The sequence below is a fragment of the Sinocyclocheilus anshuiensis genome, unplaced genomic scaffold (assembly GCF_001515605.1).
Source record: "Sinocyclocheilus anshuiensis isolate Anshui unplaced genomic scaffold, SAMN03320099.WGS_v1.1 scaffold466, whole genome shotgun sequence".
NCBI lineage: Eukaryota > Metazoa > Chordata > Actinopteri > Cypriniformes > Cyprinidae > Sinocyclocheilus > Sinocyclocheilus anshuiensis.
In genome coordinates this window covers 1,352,929-1,369,721 of record NW_015544159.1, presented here as the reverse complement: position 1 = coordinate 1,369,721, position 16,793 = coordinate 1,352,929, and the positions used below count along the sequence as shown (strand labels likewise).

General features: G+C 35.3%; 1 protein-coding gene across 1 annotated transcript in view; it reads right to left on the bottom strand.

Moving 5' to 3' along the window:
* Positions 1–16,793, bottom strand: part of LOC107695542 (AT-rich interactive domain-containing protein 5B-like) — a 131,433-nt gene that overhangs the window by 22,454 nt on the left and 92,186 nt on the right. Inside the window, exons 5-8 of the mRNA XM_016495515.1 lie at positions 14,961–15,082; positions 9,680–9,890; positions 5,338–5,390; positions 3,694–3,791 (exon numbers count right to left, since the gene is read on the bottom strand). Of these exons, the coding sequence (XP_016351001.1) occupies positions 3,694–3,791; positions 5,338–5,390; positions 9,680–9,890; positions 14,961–15,082 (484 nt within the window). The remainder of the gene's footprint in view (positions 1–3,693; positions 3,792–5,337; positions 5,391–9,679; positions 9,891–14,960; positions 15,083–16,793) is intronic.

Below are 16,793 nucleotides of genomic sequence, written 5' to 3'. Positions count from 1 at the left end.
AATACTTTCCGTACCCACTGTATATATATATATATATATATATATATACATATAAAAATAAATATTAATATACATTTTCAAATAAATTAAATTAAACATAACTTCAAGATTTTCCAAGTAAATGTTCAGTAAAACTGTAATTATGAACAAATAAATACATTAAGAGCAGTGTTTGTCTCTGCTTTTCCTGTTAATATTATATAGATTCTATATAGATAATATGATATAGATTCATATTATCAACATAGCAGACAGAGTCAGGTCTATTAGGCTGATCACAATGCACAGAATTTGACATAAATGTGTTTATTTTCACTTTAGATAAATAGCCTGTGTGTACAGTCATACCTCGCCATTTTGACTCACAGCATTATCATATGTATACACAAAAGCAGCCATCAGCTAGTCAGCCCTCTGGTAACAAATCGATAGAATGAGTGATACTGTTTGATTTTTAATATGACATTTTTGTAAGTACCTCAGAGCATTATCTTCATTGAGAAACTGACAATTGTTAGCTGACAATATGCTGGTTGAAACTGCCGCGTTTGTCTCGTTAAAGCAAGTACACGATGGAATCTCAGTAGGGCAAATGAGCCTCTAAATCGACATGCAAATTGAGATGATAAACTAATTAGATCAATCAGGGCTTTAATTAGGTTTTGTCAGCTTTCACAACCACAATGTCATACCACAGCTCCTTTCCACTAGGTAAATACAGCCAAATGGTGTAAATACAGCTATTTATAACTAGATGTGGATCAGTGATTGGCATTTCTATTCAAGAGAACGTGCAGCAGTGATATTGTTGGATTATGAGGTGCTCGTGCTAATGATTCCAGGGATAATAAATGCATAATTCTATTGTTTACTACAGCTGCAGTCTCAAATGAAGCTCCGATCTCTCAGGGGACAAAAACAGCTGATGCAATGCTCCCTGGGAAGCCTTCCTTCAAAGCCAGATCATTAAACTTCAATTAAAGGGCTTGCATTAAAATCTGTCATACTGGCTAGAGGTTCAAGGATGAGTTCTGTGAAGTGTGACTTGTTTGAATTTAGAGCAAACATTAATTCTAGAGAGGAATTCAAAAATCAATAATCAAGTATCTCGCGTTGTGCTAGAAATCCCACAATGCAACGGCTATGTTTGGAATAGCATACCGACATCCTATACTTACTACTGCAATATAGGCACATTTTCTGTATGCATGGAATGAATAAGTATGCCAAAATTGTATTTACAATAAATTGTATAAATAAATAAATAATATATTTATTATTTATTGTTGTGCTGCGTCATCCGCCAGAACTGCTTCAGTGTATGACAGTCAGCGGAAGTGCGAGAAAAGTGTTTATTACGTTTGAAATATGGATATTTTTCTTTAAAAACACATGGATTCGCTACAGGGGGCCTTTATTCAGCCCCCGGAGCCGTCTGCGGCACGTTTGATTATGAATGCGCGAGCTTTATTTGAGGACTTGTGGACTGTTCAACTGCAACACCCGCTGACTGCAGTGATAGAGCTTGGAATAGCCAGGACAATTTTTAATATAACTCCGACTGGATTCGTCTGAAAGAAGAAAGTCATATACACCTAGGATGCTTCGAGGGTAACTGGGTGAACTAACCCTTTAACTACCAATTTAAATACTCAGTTTCATTAATTCTATGGCATAGTTTTCCTACAATAAAAAGAGCATGGCTGCAGTTAAAGCAATGCACCACGTGATCAGAATGTACGTCTGTTCATCTTCATGCCTCATTCATGACTTTGCAAGCTTTCTTCAACTGTTAGAGTGCCTGCAGACTGCTTTCTAAGATGAGTAATTCCACACAAAGTCAGTTCAGTCGGCTGCCCTTCAGAGGGTGGGGAAGTACTTAACAGAAATCTTTTAAGAACGTGGTTTTACTCCGAGTAGGGAGGGAGAAAAAGAAGAATCACACACACACGCACGCACGCACGCACGCACACACACACACACACACACACTCTGCTTGTTTTGCAGAAGTGAGGTCACTCATAAAACTCAGACATCTTCATTCCCATCTGTGACCGGGCTGCACTTGGCAGTGGCCCTGCAAAGGGACTCCCAAGAAAAGCCACTTGAGTTGGGCTCCAAAGAGCAGAGCTTGTAGCCGAACAATAGGTAAATTAATTTAATTAATTACTCTTAGTAACAGCTGCACAAGTGGACACATCAACACATCCCTGTGTGTTTGATCAAGGTTATAACATCGGATTTTGGCAGCCTATTATTCATTGAACAGATACATTATTGGTGGCTGTTGACTCAGCACTAAGTCTGACGGTGGAGCGCTGCCAGGAACACAGTCCCTGCCAACTCCACCTGCCCGGGCCACACTAACCCCCTCGAAGAGCCAGACACGTCACACAAACCTTAAAGGTCAAACTGAATAGCTTTAAGAGGAAATACAATAACACATTTTAGTTATTTTATCCATTTAATTTATTACAGTATTAATAATTTCATTTTATTTTTATTTAAATAATAATAATCCCACTAAAGATATGTATTGTGATTTAAAATATAAATTGCTTATATATACAGTATAATTTAAGTATAATTTAAATAACATTGTGGCATTTATTTTGTGGTTTCAGTATTTTCAATTAATTCATTTATTAATTTTTTTTATTTCTTTACTTATTTGGGACATGTCCTGTTGACAATATCAATTTCAAATTTTTAATTGAGCTTCATTTTGATGAACCAAGTTATTTTAGGCTGTGTGTGAACAAAACTTTACTAAACATTACTTATAGCATGACTGCCTTCCAATAATCACAATAAGCTTTTTTACTTTTGATATGAAACAGTCTTAGCTTTCAAATGTTTATAATGAAATTCAAACAGTAAATACAGTTTTGATGCTGTTTAATGTGGCATGACAGATCGATATATTGCCTCAGTTCAAGCGGCAGCGCACATGATCCGATCAGCTCTTCTTCTTTATTTCTAGTTATAGCATAAAATAAATATAAATAAACATCAGAAGGTTTGTGGAAAGAAACAATGTATCAAGTCTCATGTAATCAGTCAATCAATATTTTAACAGTGGAAAGACGCCAACAGCTAGAAAACAATGTCACGTCACGTTACATTTACCTCAGGAAAGCCATTCAATATCCATAGCTTGTTAGTCAACAAGAAAAAACCTCTAGAGATGATAAATGCAAGCACTATATTGCATATTTATTATTTTTTTAATTAACCCAGTTAGTGATATCTTATTTAATGTGTGTTTGCAAAAATCAGTCATGAAAGCATGCTTTGAATATTATAAAAACAATAATTTGGGCATTTTGAATCTACAGAAATCTGCTGAGCTTTCTTTGAGTTGTGCAGGCGCAGCTTTCATGTGGGGCTGCTAATAATATGGGGTGTAAAAAATCAACAGCAGGATCAGTGCATGTTTTTTAATGGGCACATCCCATCATGCATCAGCATACTAAAGAGCAGACCCTCACAGAATTTCACAGAATGATATGCAGATTTACTCCCATCCCCTGCCTCCCGCCTGTTTTTTAAATTTTTTTTATTAGACGTTTCGTCTAAATATTTATTCAGCTTAATACTCAGGATCGTTTTACACATTCAAATCGATTCCACAGAAATCTGCAGATTTTCTCCAAAATCAGCACTGGCTAATGAGGAAATGAGGAGACAAACCTCTCGTAGTGTCTTCGTGTGCACGTGGCGGCACTGGTGCTTCCCGGGTTGCCGCCCAGTTCATCATATACATTTTTCCACTGTCGGCGCGCTGTGATCTGAAACGAGAAGCGGGAAGTTTATTATGAGCGACAAGGACGTTCACATAATGGATGTGTGCATGAAGCAGAAATGAAATGAACACAGATATTAGCATTCCACTATTCATGCATTCAACATTCAAGTTGGGCTTTCTTTATTTCTTTATTCTTTATATGAATGATGAAAATAAGAGGGTCACTCCATGCATATTAAACAGATCCCGTAAGCTTTCTACTTATTAAATGACACCGAGCGCATGATGTCCACGCAAGGTCATAAGATTGAGTTTTTGAAATGAAATTGATGCATCGGACTCTTAACTGAATAGGAAAAAAGAAAACACATACTCGATTAACATAATTCGCATACACAGCGATTAATATTCATGAGAGACCTTTAGTGCATTCAGCGTACTAGGGTTAAAAGATTTTTAATGGCCGTTTCCCGCAGCTAATGGCTGCCTCTCTCAATAAAATGCATTTTGTGGAAAACTGCATGCATCAAGTGCTGGGAAATTAATGCATGTGTGATTTAGTCACCCAGGCCAATGTGTTCACCACAGACTAGTTACATATATTCTCACAGTGCTCCGGAATACAGTATGTACCCGACGTCCACGGAGACCTAATCATTGCAATCTCTTTGATTGTAGAAACACTTCAATTGTGCTCTACTTTCCTTCGGTAACTTGACTCATTGAGTAGGGCATCTGATGTCTCCTACGGCATTTAATGAAGCGTTTGCATTTGCTCTAAACTCCCTCAGTCATAATAGCCCTTGACTGCTGTTTGTTTTAACATCGCCATTGTGTATGAGGCAGGTTTTCGGGGCCTGGAGTACAGTTGCGGTATTAAAACACAGTCAAGTACAGTTCAACCTCAGGCGAGGAGTTTAATCTGATCTTCTTGCGCACTGTAAATGTTTCCAATGACATCATGGCTCCTCCTGCATGATGATTTTCATTACAGATGTCAGCTGCATTTAAAGCCAAGCTTTCTGTGACAAAGACAACTTGAGCAGCCAGGGGACATAAAAAATGACTGAGAAAGGCAGGCAGCGGTATCAATACGCCAGATGAGAAGAGCAAAAAAGTGGCTTCCTGTTTGCTCTCAATCTAAACAGCTTCAGTGCCGATAAATGAATACCCAAAATTGCTTGTCGCATAGAAGGGACTTTAATGTTCTCACCATACTTTCGCAGAGCAGATGTCAGATAAGCTGCCAAGTGAATTCCCTTTATTGCGCAGCTCACTTGTTGCACAATAATGGTCCCTTAAGAGCCTCAACATGGGTAGTGAACAGGCCTCGACCAATTTCCTCCACCGCAAAAGGGTTACACGTGTTTTCCACTTGTACATTTTATAACAACTGCGAGTGCTCTGGCCAAATTTGGATTTGAGAGAGTTTTGCATCTAGGCCAGAGTCTAGTAAACACACATTACAAAGCAGGCGGGAAAAAAAAACAAAAAAACGAAACTCTTGTTTTTCAGGAATCTTTCCGAGCCAAAGGAAAAAGCGTGCTGCCAATGGCACTGGATTTCAAACAAATTGTGTAAACACTCACCACCTCGTATCCTCCCAGTTTCTGAGCCGCTTGAAACATAGTCCAAAGGTTTACTGTAAGAAGGATAACAAGGATGACGATTAGTTCCACAGGAGAGCAGTGGGAAACGTTCACATGTTCGGGATAGCATACTACTATAAGTATTCATGAGTAGTGTACACTATGCATGTTATGAGAATTTTCCTGGGCATGAAACACCCCGATGACCTGCTATATACAAAAATGAGCAGTATGCACTACTGTATCCCACAATGCAATGTACTCAACTTTCAACTTGACCTTTCATTTTAAGTGTGGTCATAAGACTGGAAGTAATTACAGCTATGTTTTTTACATCCCATTTCACTCATTATTTGATCCAACTGATAGAAGGTAAGACAATTTTACACTAAATCAAATTAAAAAAGGGCAAAATACAGTTTAATTTTGGAGATGATAATTGGGGCAAAAATAATGAGGTCACAAAGTAACAAATTTCTGTTTAAAATAGTCAATTCAAGTCAGTTTTATTTGTATAGCATTTTTCACAATATACATCAACTCAAAGCAGCTTTACAGAAAATTATGATGCTTATAATGCTTATAATACCTTAATATCTTCATGCCTTAAAGTCACATTTTATCAGATTAGAGCTAGGTGATAATATCTTACATCATGAGATGATATAAACAATCAAGCAGTTGAGATTTGCTACAGTATACAGTATTTATAGTAATGCCTATTGTCTAGTTTTCACTACCTACTTTTTAAATACACTCTTACAGAAAAAAGGTTCTTTGTTTGAATCTTTGGTTCCATGAAGAACCTTTAGCATCCATGGAAACTTGGAGCATTGCAGAAAGGGTTCTTTATAGTGGAAAAAAAGGTTCTTTAGATTATTAAAATATTCTTCACACTAAAAATGGTTTAATGGTTTTTGACAATTTTGGGTTCCCCAAAGAACCTTTTTTTAAAAGAACCATTATTTTCTTACAGTGAAGTGGATTTTAATAATATAATCAATCTTTTCCCACTGTGAAGAACCTTTTGTGCAATAAAAAGGTTTCATGGATTTTAAAAGTTCTTCATGGAACCATCAAGTTCCAGAGTGTTCTCTTAAGTACTGTTTACTGAAAGGTTCTTTGGGAAACCCAAAATGATTATTCCATGACATCACTGTGAAAACCTCCTTTTGGAACCTTAATTTTTAAGAGAGTAGTAGTGTATACTGTGCAGCATATAGTACGCTAGTATTCTATTCCGAACACAGCCATACTAACACATTCTTCCAATCAATTGAACATCAAATTAAAACATGACTTGAAATGCTTGTCAACAATCCATTCCCCACCATTTAATTTTCACCATATGAATGCTAATGCTAAGCAGGGGCCTCTTAGAAAGTGAGCGATGAAAAAAAAAGATGAAACTAAATAAATTTGTGTCAGTTTAATGAAGCAGAGCTGTGCCACATTTATGAATAAGGCACAGCAGAAATTAATGAGGGACTTTGCTGCTGGGGGACTAATCAATCAAGATTCAATCGCCACACACACAAAACCACTGCATTTGTCAGAGCAGTGTTTGTCTGGCCTCATATCTTGCCATATTGATTTTTGCTTCCTCCCAATAGCTACTTCTGATTGAATGTCGGGTTACAGGGCGAGCAGTTTTTAAGTCGGCTGAATGACATTAAACTTACAGCCGAGAGCTTCTCTCTCTCTCTCTGACACTTTGATACATCAGTAAAGCACAAATACTAGTGAAAAAGTGTGCAAAATGATACCTTTAGGGGTACAACAGCTTGTCACTGGGGCAGTACCCTTAAAGGGACAACTTTGTAACTTATCTACCTCAAAAAGGTGCCTAGAAGTACTGTGGAGGCTTTTTATTTTACATTCTTGGATATTTTTTTTGGTCTGTTCCCACTGGTGTTTCCTCTCTTCATGCATTTTTTGTCTTCAGTATGTCTCTCTACATATTTTTAGATTTTAGTTGACATCATTTTAAAACACTGGTCCCCATGTTCAACCCTGTTACCATATTTTTTTCTTTTTCTTTTTTTAAATCATTTTACATACATATTATATATATTTTAAATAATTATATTTATTTTTTCAAGAAAAAGTTCTCCTGTTTTTCATTTTATCTTATGTCTTGTTTTGTTCGTCTGTAGGGGACAATGTTAAAATATCAACCCTGTTTCTGTGCTTTTGTATGGTAAACAATTAAAAACTGAAAAGTAAATATTTATAGAAATATCAGTTTTTGATGCAGCACCTTGTAATTCATCTGTAAAACTGTCAACCCAGTTAATGTCAACTCTGTTACATTTCAGAAGGCATAATTATCTTTTAAACATCTATTAAAATCCACCCAAAAAAAGAAATTTCTGTCATTTGTACCATTTGTCATCTGTAATTTCAAACCCATAGGATTTTATTCATCTTTGTATCACAAATGAAGATATTTTTAATGGAATCTGGGAGATTTCGGCTACTAATTTAAAAGGAAGCTTCAAAAACTAAAGAGATCATAAAAGAAATGCATATGAATCGAGTGGTTTAATAAAGTCTTAAAAAGTGATTGTGTCTGTTCAGATGATGAACAGTTTGAATTTAGCCTTTTATTCACCTAAAAACACTGATCAACATAATTGTCATTTTTGAGTGAACTATCCCTTTAATTTAGCTTGGGCTGGCACAGTGCAATTTATGAACACTTCATCAAACATCACTTGTTAGATAGAGAAGTTTAAAATGTAATTTTGTTGCATAACAATTTTAAACCAGAAGATTGATCCCTGATTCACTTCCTTACTGCTTTCACAGAAGTATGAATCATCTTCTACAAGAACTGTGTGTCACACTATACAAGGATAAAAAAAGGTTTATAGTGACGAGCGTCTCTAGTGTGAATAAGAACATGGCAGAGTACATCTCATCTGCTCTCTGGGCTCACGCAGAGACTCCTACACTCATGTGTGCATCTTGACGTAGGTCAAATATGTTTCTATTTGATCACGATAACCGTACATGATCCTTCTATATAAAACGCAAATAATAGGCTTCACAGTCAGTAAACAGATCTATTCCATAACCTAATGAGGCACTTTCCTGGCTACATAAACAGCTGCAGAGGTATTTTAGAAACCAGCATAATTTTGCAGCCTAGTTAGGTTTTGAAACACAGCTTTTATTTAGCAATGTGCAAAATCATTGAATATATAGACAATGAGATGGCTGATTCAAGCTGGATGTGGCTTATACATATTTCTATGCAGCAATTCAATGTTTTTCCACTGGCAACAGTGTTGAAAATCAATGGGGAATATTATGAATAATAAAATATCTGCTTCCTGCATTTAGATAGTAATAGATTGCTTGTATACTTTGTTTATGAGTTGAGCATTAAGCTACTTGTTTATTCACACCGAGCTGGATGTGTTACATTAAAGGGACCTGGAGAGCTGCCTGGAAATAATTGTATTTGAACTTTCTTTAAATTATGTTGACCTGCTTTGCAACTTTGAAATATAAATTACAAATTTTTCCCTGTTTTGGGTCACTGTGAACACTGCAGAGTGTTTAGTGCCAACTAGATGGACACATAATGTCAAAACTGAAAAATCGCTCATGTCTTTCCGGGTATGGGTCAAAATTATTGATTTTTCTTTTATGCCAAAAATCATTAGGATATTAAGTAAAGATCATGTTCCATGAAGATATTTTGTAAATTTCCTACCGTAAATATATCAAAACTTAATTTTCGATTAGTACTATGCATTGCTAAGGAGTTCATTTGGATAACTGTAAAGGCGATTTTCTCAATATTTTGATTTTTTTGCACCCTCGTACAACTATTGTCCTATCCTAACAAACCATACATTAATGGAAAGCTTATTTATTCAGCTTTCAGATGACATATAAATCTCAATTTTGAGAAATTGACACTTAAGACTGGTTTTGTGGTCCAGGGTCACATATTGTTTTCTTTCTTCTGTGGCACGCAAATTTTGATGTTAGCATCATTAACGGCAAAGGCCATTGGTTCTCGCAATGTCATGTGACCGCAAATGTGATCTGAGATCTTCAATATACAGCTTGTCTTGTATGGAAAACAGCATTTCCGACATTCTGCATAAGATATACTTTTGTGTTTCACAAATGATCCGGTTTGGAATGACACGAGGGTGAGTAATTAGCATTTTTGGGAAGCAGATACTTCCATCATGCTTGACTTCAAATGCCATCAATTTCGTGGAAGTGTCACACACATATTTTTTTCAGGTTGTTGACTAAAGTAGCGCTGGAGATGTTCAGAGCTCTGTTATGGAGGAGGAGGTGAAGAAGCTGTACTTACTCTGTTTGAAGCCCAAGTACGGTATCCTCTCAATGGGAGTTTTCCTCTCTTTCATGTATTTATACAGTGCCACCAGGAAGGCCTGCTCATCTGTGCGGCACTCCTCACCCATCTCCACCTTCGGGTTATCCTCAGGCGTCACTTTTTTACAATTGCTTCCACTACTGTTGTTTCTGCGCTTGGACACTCCTGATTTTGAGTCCCCCTTCATCTAAACACCACACAGCAAAAAGACATATTTAGGAATGTTGAAAAGCACGCTTGGTCTGTCATATAACATCACAAACTACTTAAAAAAAAAAAAAAAGAAAGAAATATATATATATATATATATATATATATATAAGATAATGCATCTTTTACATTAGTGGTTCTCAACAAGTGGTGTTTCATTTAAATTCATCTTTTTCTTTTTTAAATTTTCTTAATCAGTATTATTGTCTTGTTCTCCAGTAACATTCTCAAAACATCCTTAAAACGCCACTGTATTGTGTTTGCTACTAATTTCCCCTAGCTATATGCTTAAAAATTTGCCACTGGGGTCAGAAAAATAGTTAACACTAAATTCAAGATTAACTTTATTCAATTTTAATTTATCTTTAATTTATAAGTAGCTATTTTGTATGGAAGCCTGTTTCCGCCCCTGAATAAAAAATTAAAAAGGTAATTGCGACTTTTTATCTCACAATTCTGACTTTTTTTCTCATAATTGTGTAATATAAACTTGCATTCGCAAGTTAAAAAGTCATAATTGTGAGATATAAACTCACAATTCTCAGAAATAAAGTCAGAACTGCAAGATATAAACTCGCAATTGTGAGAACATATCAGTTTTTTCCTCCCCTCAGAATTGGACTTTAACTCGCAATTGCGAGTTTATTTCACGCAATTCTGACTTTATAACTCGCAATCAGGGATGGGCAGTATTTCAGATACATGTATTTAAAATACGTATTTGAAATACAAAATACTATTTTGTATTTTGTATTTGAAAGCCTTCGGCAAAAATCAAATGTAATTTGTATATAAATACATTTAAGATTAGTATTTTTGTATTTTCAAAATACATAAAATACTTTGTGCCAGTCAACCTCTTTATCAGGGTGCTGATTTAGTTCAGACACACCCCCTCCCCCAACCCCAACATTCATCACGTGAGCTGCAGCTGTACAACTCCATTCAGCATTGGGTGAGTGACTTTTCTGGAATAAGATAAGGTGAGGATGTCATGGTCAATTGTACACGTTGATTAAAGTTAAAATAGTGCATCATTCAGATTTGCCGTCAGTTAACATGAAAGAATAAAAGAGCACTGACAAGGGGAAAAATAGTGTTAGCCAATCAGTTTTAATAGCTAATCGTTTTTTTTTTTTATCAACTAGCTTGTCAAATGTGTTTAAATACAGGTGCCATCAGTTGTCTTCTTATGAATGACTTGTTTGTCATTGAGTCAGTGCTGCTGATGCAAAGTAGCCCCTTTGTTACCAAACACCATGTAACTAAATTAAGATACAATTATGAGTCATTCGCAAACTGTTAAACATTAAACTGTTGGTTACTTTAAAACTAACCTTCATCTGGGAAATCACAGGGATATGTGAATATTTGATCTGTTAACTGGTTGCATACGTCAGATTCATTGCATGACTCAGGCAGAGAAAAGCTGTTGCTATCAAACATTGTTCACAAACATTAGTGTATTGGTGAAGAGATAGATCAAATAGGCCAATTGATGGAAGGTTTGTGAAGAAATTTCATGCTCCCTTGTAAAAGTATTTTTTAGTATTTTTAAAATACAAAAATACAGTAGTTTATTTTGATACTTGGTGTGGCTGCTGTATTTTGTAGTTTATTTTGATACACTTAAAATTAAGGTATTTGGTATTTTATTTTAAAATACATTTTGATGTATCTTTGCCCATCCCTGCTCGCAATTGCGTTATAAAGTCAGAATTGCAAGATATAAACTCGCAGTTCTGAGAAAAAAAGTCAAAATTGTGAGAAAAAAGTCAGAATTGCGAGATATAAACTCGCAATTACGAGAAAAAAAGTCAGAATTGCGAGTTTTTATCTCGCAATTGTGACTTTATATCTCGCAATTCTGACTTTGTAACTCGAAATTGTGTTTATCACACAATTCTGAGAAAAAAAAGAATTGTGAGTTTATATCTCGCAATTCTGACTTTTTTTCTCAGAATTGTGTGATAAACACAATTTCGAGTTACAAAGTCAGAATTGCGAGTTTATATCACGCAATTCTGAGAAAAAAGTCCGAATTGCGAGTTTATATCACGCAATTCTGAGAAAAAAGTCCGAATTGCGAGTTTATATCACGCAATTCTGAGAAAAAAGTCCGAATTGCGAGTTTATATCACGCAATTCTGAGAAAAAAGTCCGAATTGCGAGTTTATATCACGCAATTCTGAGAAAAAAGTCCGAATTGCGAGTTTATATCACGCAATTCTGAGAAAAAAGTCCGAATTGCGAGTTTATATCACGCAATTTTGAGAAAAAAAGTCAGAATTGCAAGATATAAACTCGCAGTTCTGAGAAAAAAAGTAAAAATTGTGAGAAAAAAGTCAGAATTGCGAGATAAAAGTCCGAATTGCGAGTTTATATCACGCAATTCTGAGAAAAAAAGTCCGAATTGCGAGTTTTTATCTCGCAATTGTGACTTTATATCTTGTAATTCTGACTTTATAACTCGAAATTGTGTTTATATCTCGCAATTCTGATTTGATAACTCGAAATTGTTTATATCTCGCAATTCTGACTTTATAACTCGCAATTGCGAGTTTAAATCTCACAATTCTGACTTTATAACTCGAAATTGTGTTTATATCTCACTATGCTGACTTTATAACTCGAAATTTTTTTTTTTTTTTATTCAGTGGCGGAAATGGGCTTCCATAATTTTGCACTAATATTTGGGGTAGGTAAGAATTTTTTTTGTTGATATTTTAAAAATCCCTTATTCTAACTAAAGCTGCATTTACAGTAAAAATATGAAATAAAAAATATATTATTATATATATATTAAATATATATTATTATATATATTATGAAAATAATTTCAAATAATTGTTTTCTGTCTGAATGTTTTAAAATGTAAATTATTCCTGTGATGAATTTTTAGCAGTCATTACTCCAGTCTTCAGTGTCACATGATCCTTCAGAAATCATGCTAATAATATGCTGCTTAAGAAATATTTCTTATGATTTTCAATGTTGAAAACAGTTGGGCTGCTTAATGTTTTTGTGGAAATCATAATGCATTTTTTTCAGGATTCTTTGATGAAAAGAAAATTCAAAAGAACAGCATTTTTGTTACTATGAATGTCAAATTTGATCAATTTAATGCACCCTTGCTGAATAGTACTAATTTACTTTAATTTCTTTTAGTAACCCCAAATGTTTGAACAGCACTGAAAACAGGTCAAAAATACAGATCAAAGTGATAAAAAAAAATAAAATCAAAACCTGCATACCTCCAGCTAAGAACCTCTGGTTTATATACTGATTGTTTTCAGGTCCGGAACAAAAAACAAATGTAGCGTAAAAATAGATGCTGTGCATTTCCTCAATACCACTGCAAGCTCTCACACACTTAAAATAGCTGTTCTGCCTCACGAGTGAGTGTGTTTGAGAACTGTTCTGGAGTCAGTTTTACAGTTTCAGGCCCCACCATGCTGTCACATGCTGCAGTCATCACTGGCCCACACACGTCTGTTTAGCCATCTGTTCCCGATAATCAAGAGCATTTATTTTCCAAAAGGAGTTATCAAGGCCAGTGGAATATGTGAACAAATACAAAAAAAGTCAAAGAAAGAAACGCTGAAGCATTACGTTGACATGAATGAAACAATCCCTGGAAGCAGTATAACATGCTTTTTGAAGTATATGTGTGCATGTTCTCTATCATATGAGAGCAACTGCAAAACAAAAACCCTTTGTTTTTAATTTGAATTCTTTTCATTTTTTTATTGAGGCCAAATTATTCTGCTTGAAATATCGTTATTTTTGTTGCACATCAAAGATTTACACCCCAGTGGTGTTCCATAGAGGATCAGGACTCCCTAAATTAAAATCGAATTGTGAGGTAAAGATTCCCATCCCAAGTAAAGCAGCTGATGGGGTCCTAAAAAGACCATGAACCACATTAGATCACATCACAGTCAGGGCCGGTTTAGATCACAGAATGTTTTCAAGGTTCTCAACAAAGCTGGGGTGAATTAGCTGCTGTTTTGCTGGACAAATATTCATCCAGACGAGGAAGATCATAAAACACTGCCCTCATGCTGGCAGGAGAATGGACAGGAAATGACATGTAAGGGCAAAGGTTGATAAAATAACAAGAAGAAAAACAACTTAAGCCCATTAGTCAAACATGGGAAACTGAAGAAACAGTAACACTAAATGCCAAACAGGAGGTGGAGGGGGGAAAGTGCTTCAGATTGATGTATTGAAACTGAGATCTACTCATAACTAAAAAATAAAAATAAAAAAATGTAAAATTATGCACTAAAAGACATGCAGAAAATGAAGGATGACCTAAGTATCTGTGACCTTGTTGGTACGGGATAATAATGATGTTTTGATATTTTCTGCAATGAACGATATTTGAAGCTGATAATACGAAGGCTTATTTATGTATTAATTTGTTTAAAATTGAACAAGTATACTGTTCTTTTATACCAGTTTTCAAACGAAATAAACTATTTTTTTTCTACCTTTATCCTTTTATTATTTTTTTTTATTATATCCTTTTTTATATTTGATTATTTCAGTTTCGTTTTAAATTATCCTGCTTTTACAGCAGTATTTTAGTATAATTATTTTATAAATTAATTTCACTTTTTTATTTGGTAAGTATTTTATAATATCAATTTATTATAAATGTAAATATTTTATTACTGTATTTAGTGTTTTAGTGTGCTTTCATATATATATATATATATATATATATTTTTTTTTTTATTTTTTTTTTTTACATATTTAGTAATTATTTATAACATTAGCCATTGTATGACTTGCTGAAATGGGCAGTTTCTACTGATTTCTATGGTGTTTTCTACAGTACACAAGCATTCTTAGAAACTGCTGTGCATGATGGTCAGACAGTCTCCTCATGTCTTACTTCTTCTATAAAGTGGACCAGACCTTATGCTGATAGTCAAAAGTTTGGCTCTGGGAGGCTAGATTTCATTCATAATGTGAAAATAATTATCTTGTAATTTGTATTGACCAGAATTTCAACATCTGTGTATTTCTACAGCCCTACCTTGAATAGAGACTTGCCCTCCACACCGTTGGTCTCTTTGGCAGTACCGCCCTGCCCCTGCGAGTCTCGCCGCTGGGAGATGGAGAGCTTCTTCTTCCGGGGCCGGCCCTTCAGGTTGGGTGCTGTGGACAGCAAAAGAGCAGTTAGAGCGGTTACTGACAGCCATGTGCACCCACAGCCCATAAAGACCACTGACATCTGCTCACTGCTCTATAGCACAAATAGGGAAACATGACAGCATATAAGCCATGTCTGCGGTGGACACACATAATAAACCGGCATTGTTCCACCAATTGGCTGCTTGACAAGTGATCCCTGGAGCCATTCCAGTGACTTACATTGCTTTAAATTATATATCACCCTCCTTCATTCTGGATATTTTTTACAATGAATGGCACTCAGAACTTAAATTTCCTGAGACAAGGTCAAAATGCTGTCTGTCATTGTTACAGCCATTCTTGATCATCATTATTGCCCTCCAAGCAAAAATGTTAGATAATACACATTGTAATGGTAAAACAATTCACAGAATGACAGGATGTGTCAACAACTGGAAAACTCAAACAGAACCTGAAGGGCAAATGACTAAAATCACTAATACGTCGTCATCATGGCTCAAAATAACAGCGGAAAGTAGGCCCAACTGCGTCAGCCTTAAAAACGATTCGTTCGTCCAAAAATAAAAAATATTTTTTATTTGCTCACACGTGTTGTGTTAGATATTGCCCAATAATCCAACTTTCCACTTGACATGGCATATCTTACCCCTATGAGGCATGTGCCACTTCACCACTTCTTTTTGAAGGTCATATTTCTATGTTTGTAAATTCTACACTCTTAAAAATAAAGGTTCTTTACTGGCATCTATGGTTCTTTGAAGAAACATGCACAAACCCTTTCCATTGCACAAAAGGTTCTTTATCGCGGAAAAATAATTTTCATATTATTTACATTTTCTTCACACTAACAAACAACAACAAAAAAAATAGGTTATTTTAAGAACAATTCACTGAAAGGTTCCTTCGGGGACCAAAAATAGTTGCAAAAGCAATACTTCGATGGTATTGCTAGGGCTAGGTGATTTTTCGGATTTTATCGATTATCCAATGTATTGGCTCATCTTTTTGAGTTCACCTCTAAAACTGAATGTCTGTATTTGCCTTCATATTTCATACATCTCATCTGCAAAGATATTTAACAAGTGAATTTGCTTTACATCTACACCATGTTGACCAATTATAGTGCACTTAGAATAGAACCAACATAGGCTCATTCGAAATACGTGCCTCTAAATACATTTCTGCAAAACTGAAAAAACGTACTTATACATACGAATGTACCAGTTGAAATAAACACTAGAGGCAGTAAAACTCCGACAATTTTTATTTCCTTTTCACACAAAGTATGATTTACAGGTCCACAGTTTCGATTAATAAATCCTAATTTTCGCACAATTACTTGAGGAATATTATGTTATATATTGAAAACAATTTTAACATGCTGCGAGATTTAAAAACTGATACTTTTGAACATTAGCGTCACATGTCCAGTATCATATGTGTGGGTTTTCATATTCAGTAGGTTTGTTCGGTAGCTCACGCAGTCTGGAGTTGCACTTGAGTGGTGAAGAGCTTCGGTACGAATCCCGTGAAACAAAGCTTTGACAAAACAGTTCAAACCTGCATATGAGGAAGTTCAAATGGCACGGCTGCATCAACAAATGCATTTTTATATCAGTTTTGCATTTGTTAACACTATCGGGTAGGTTTAAGGTTGGGTTTGGTGTAGGGCTGCCACTAACGACTATTTTTATTTCGATTAATCTATCGACTA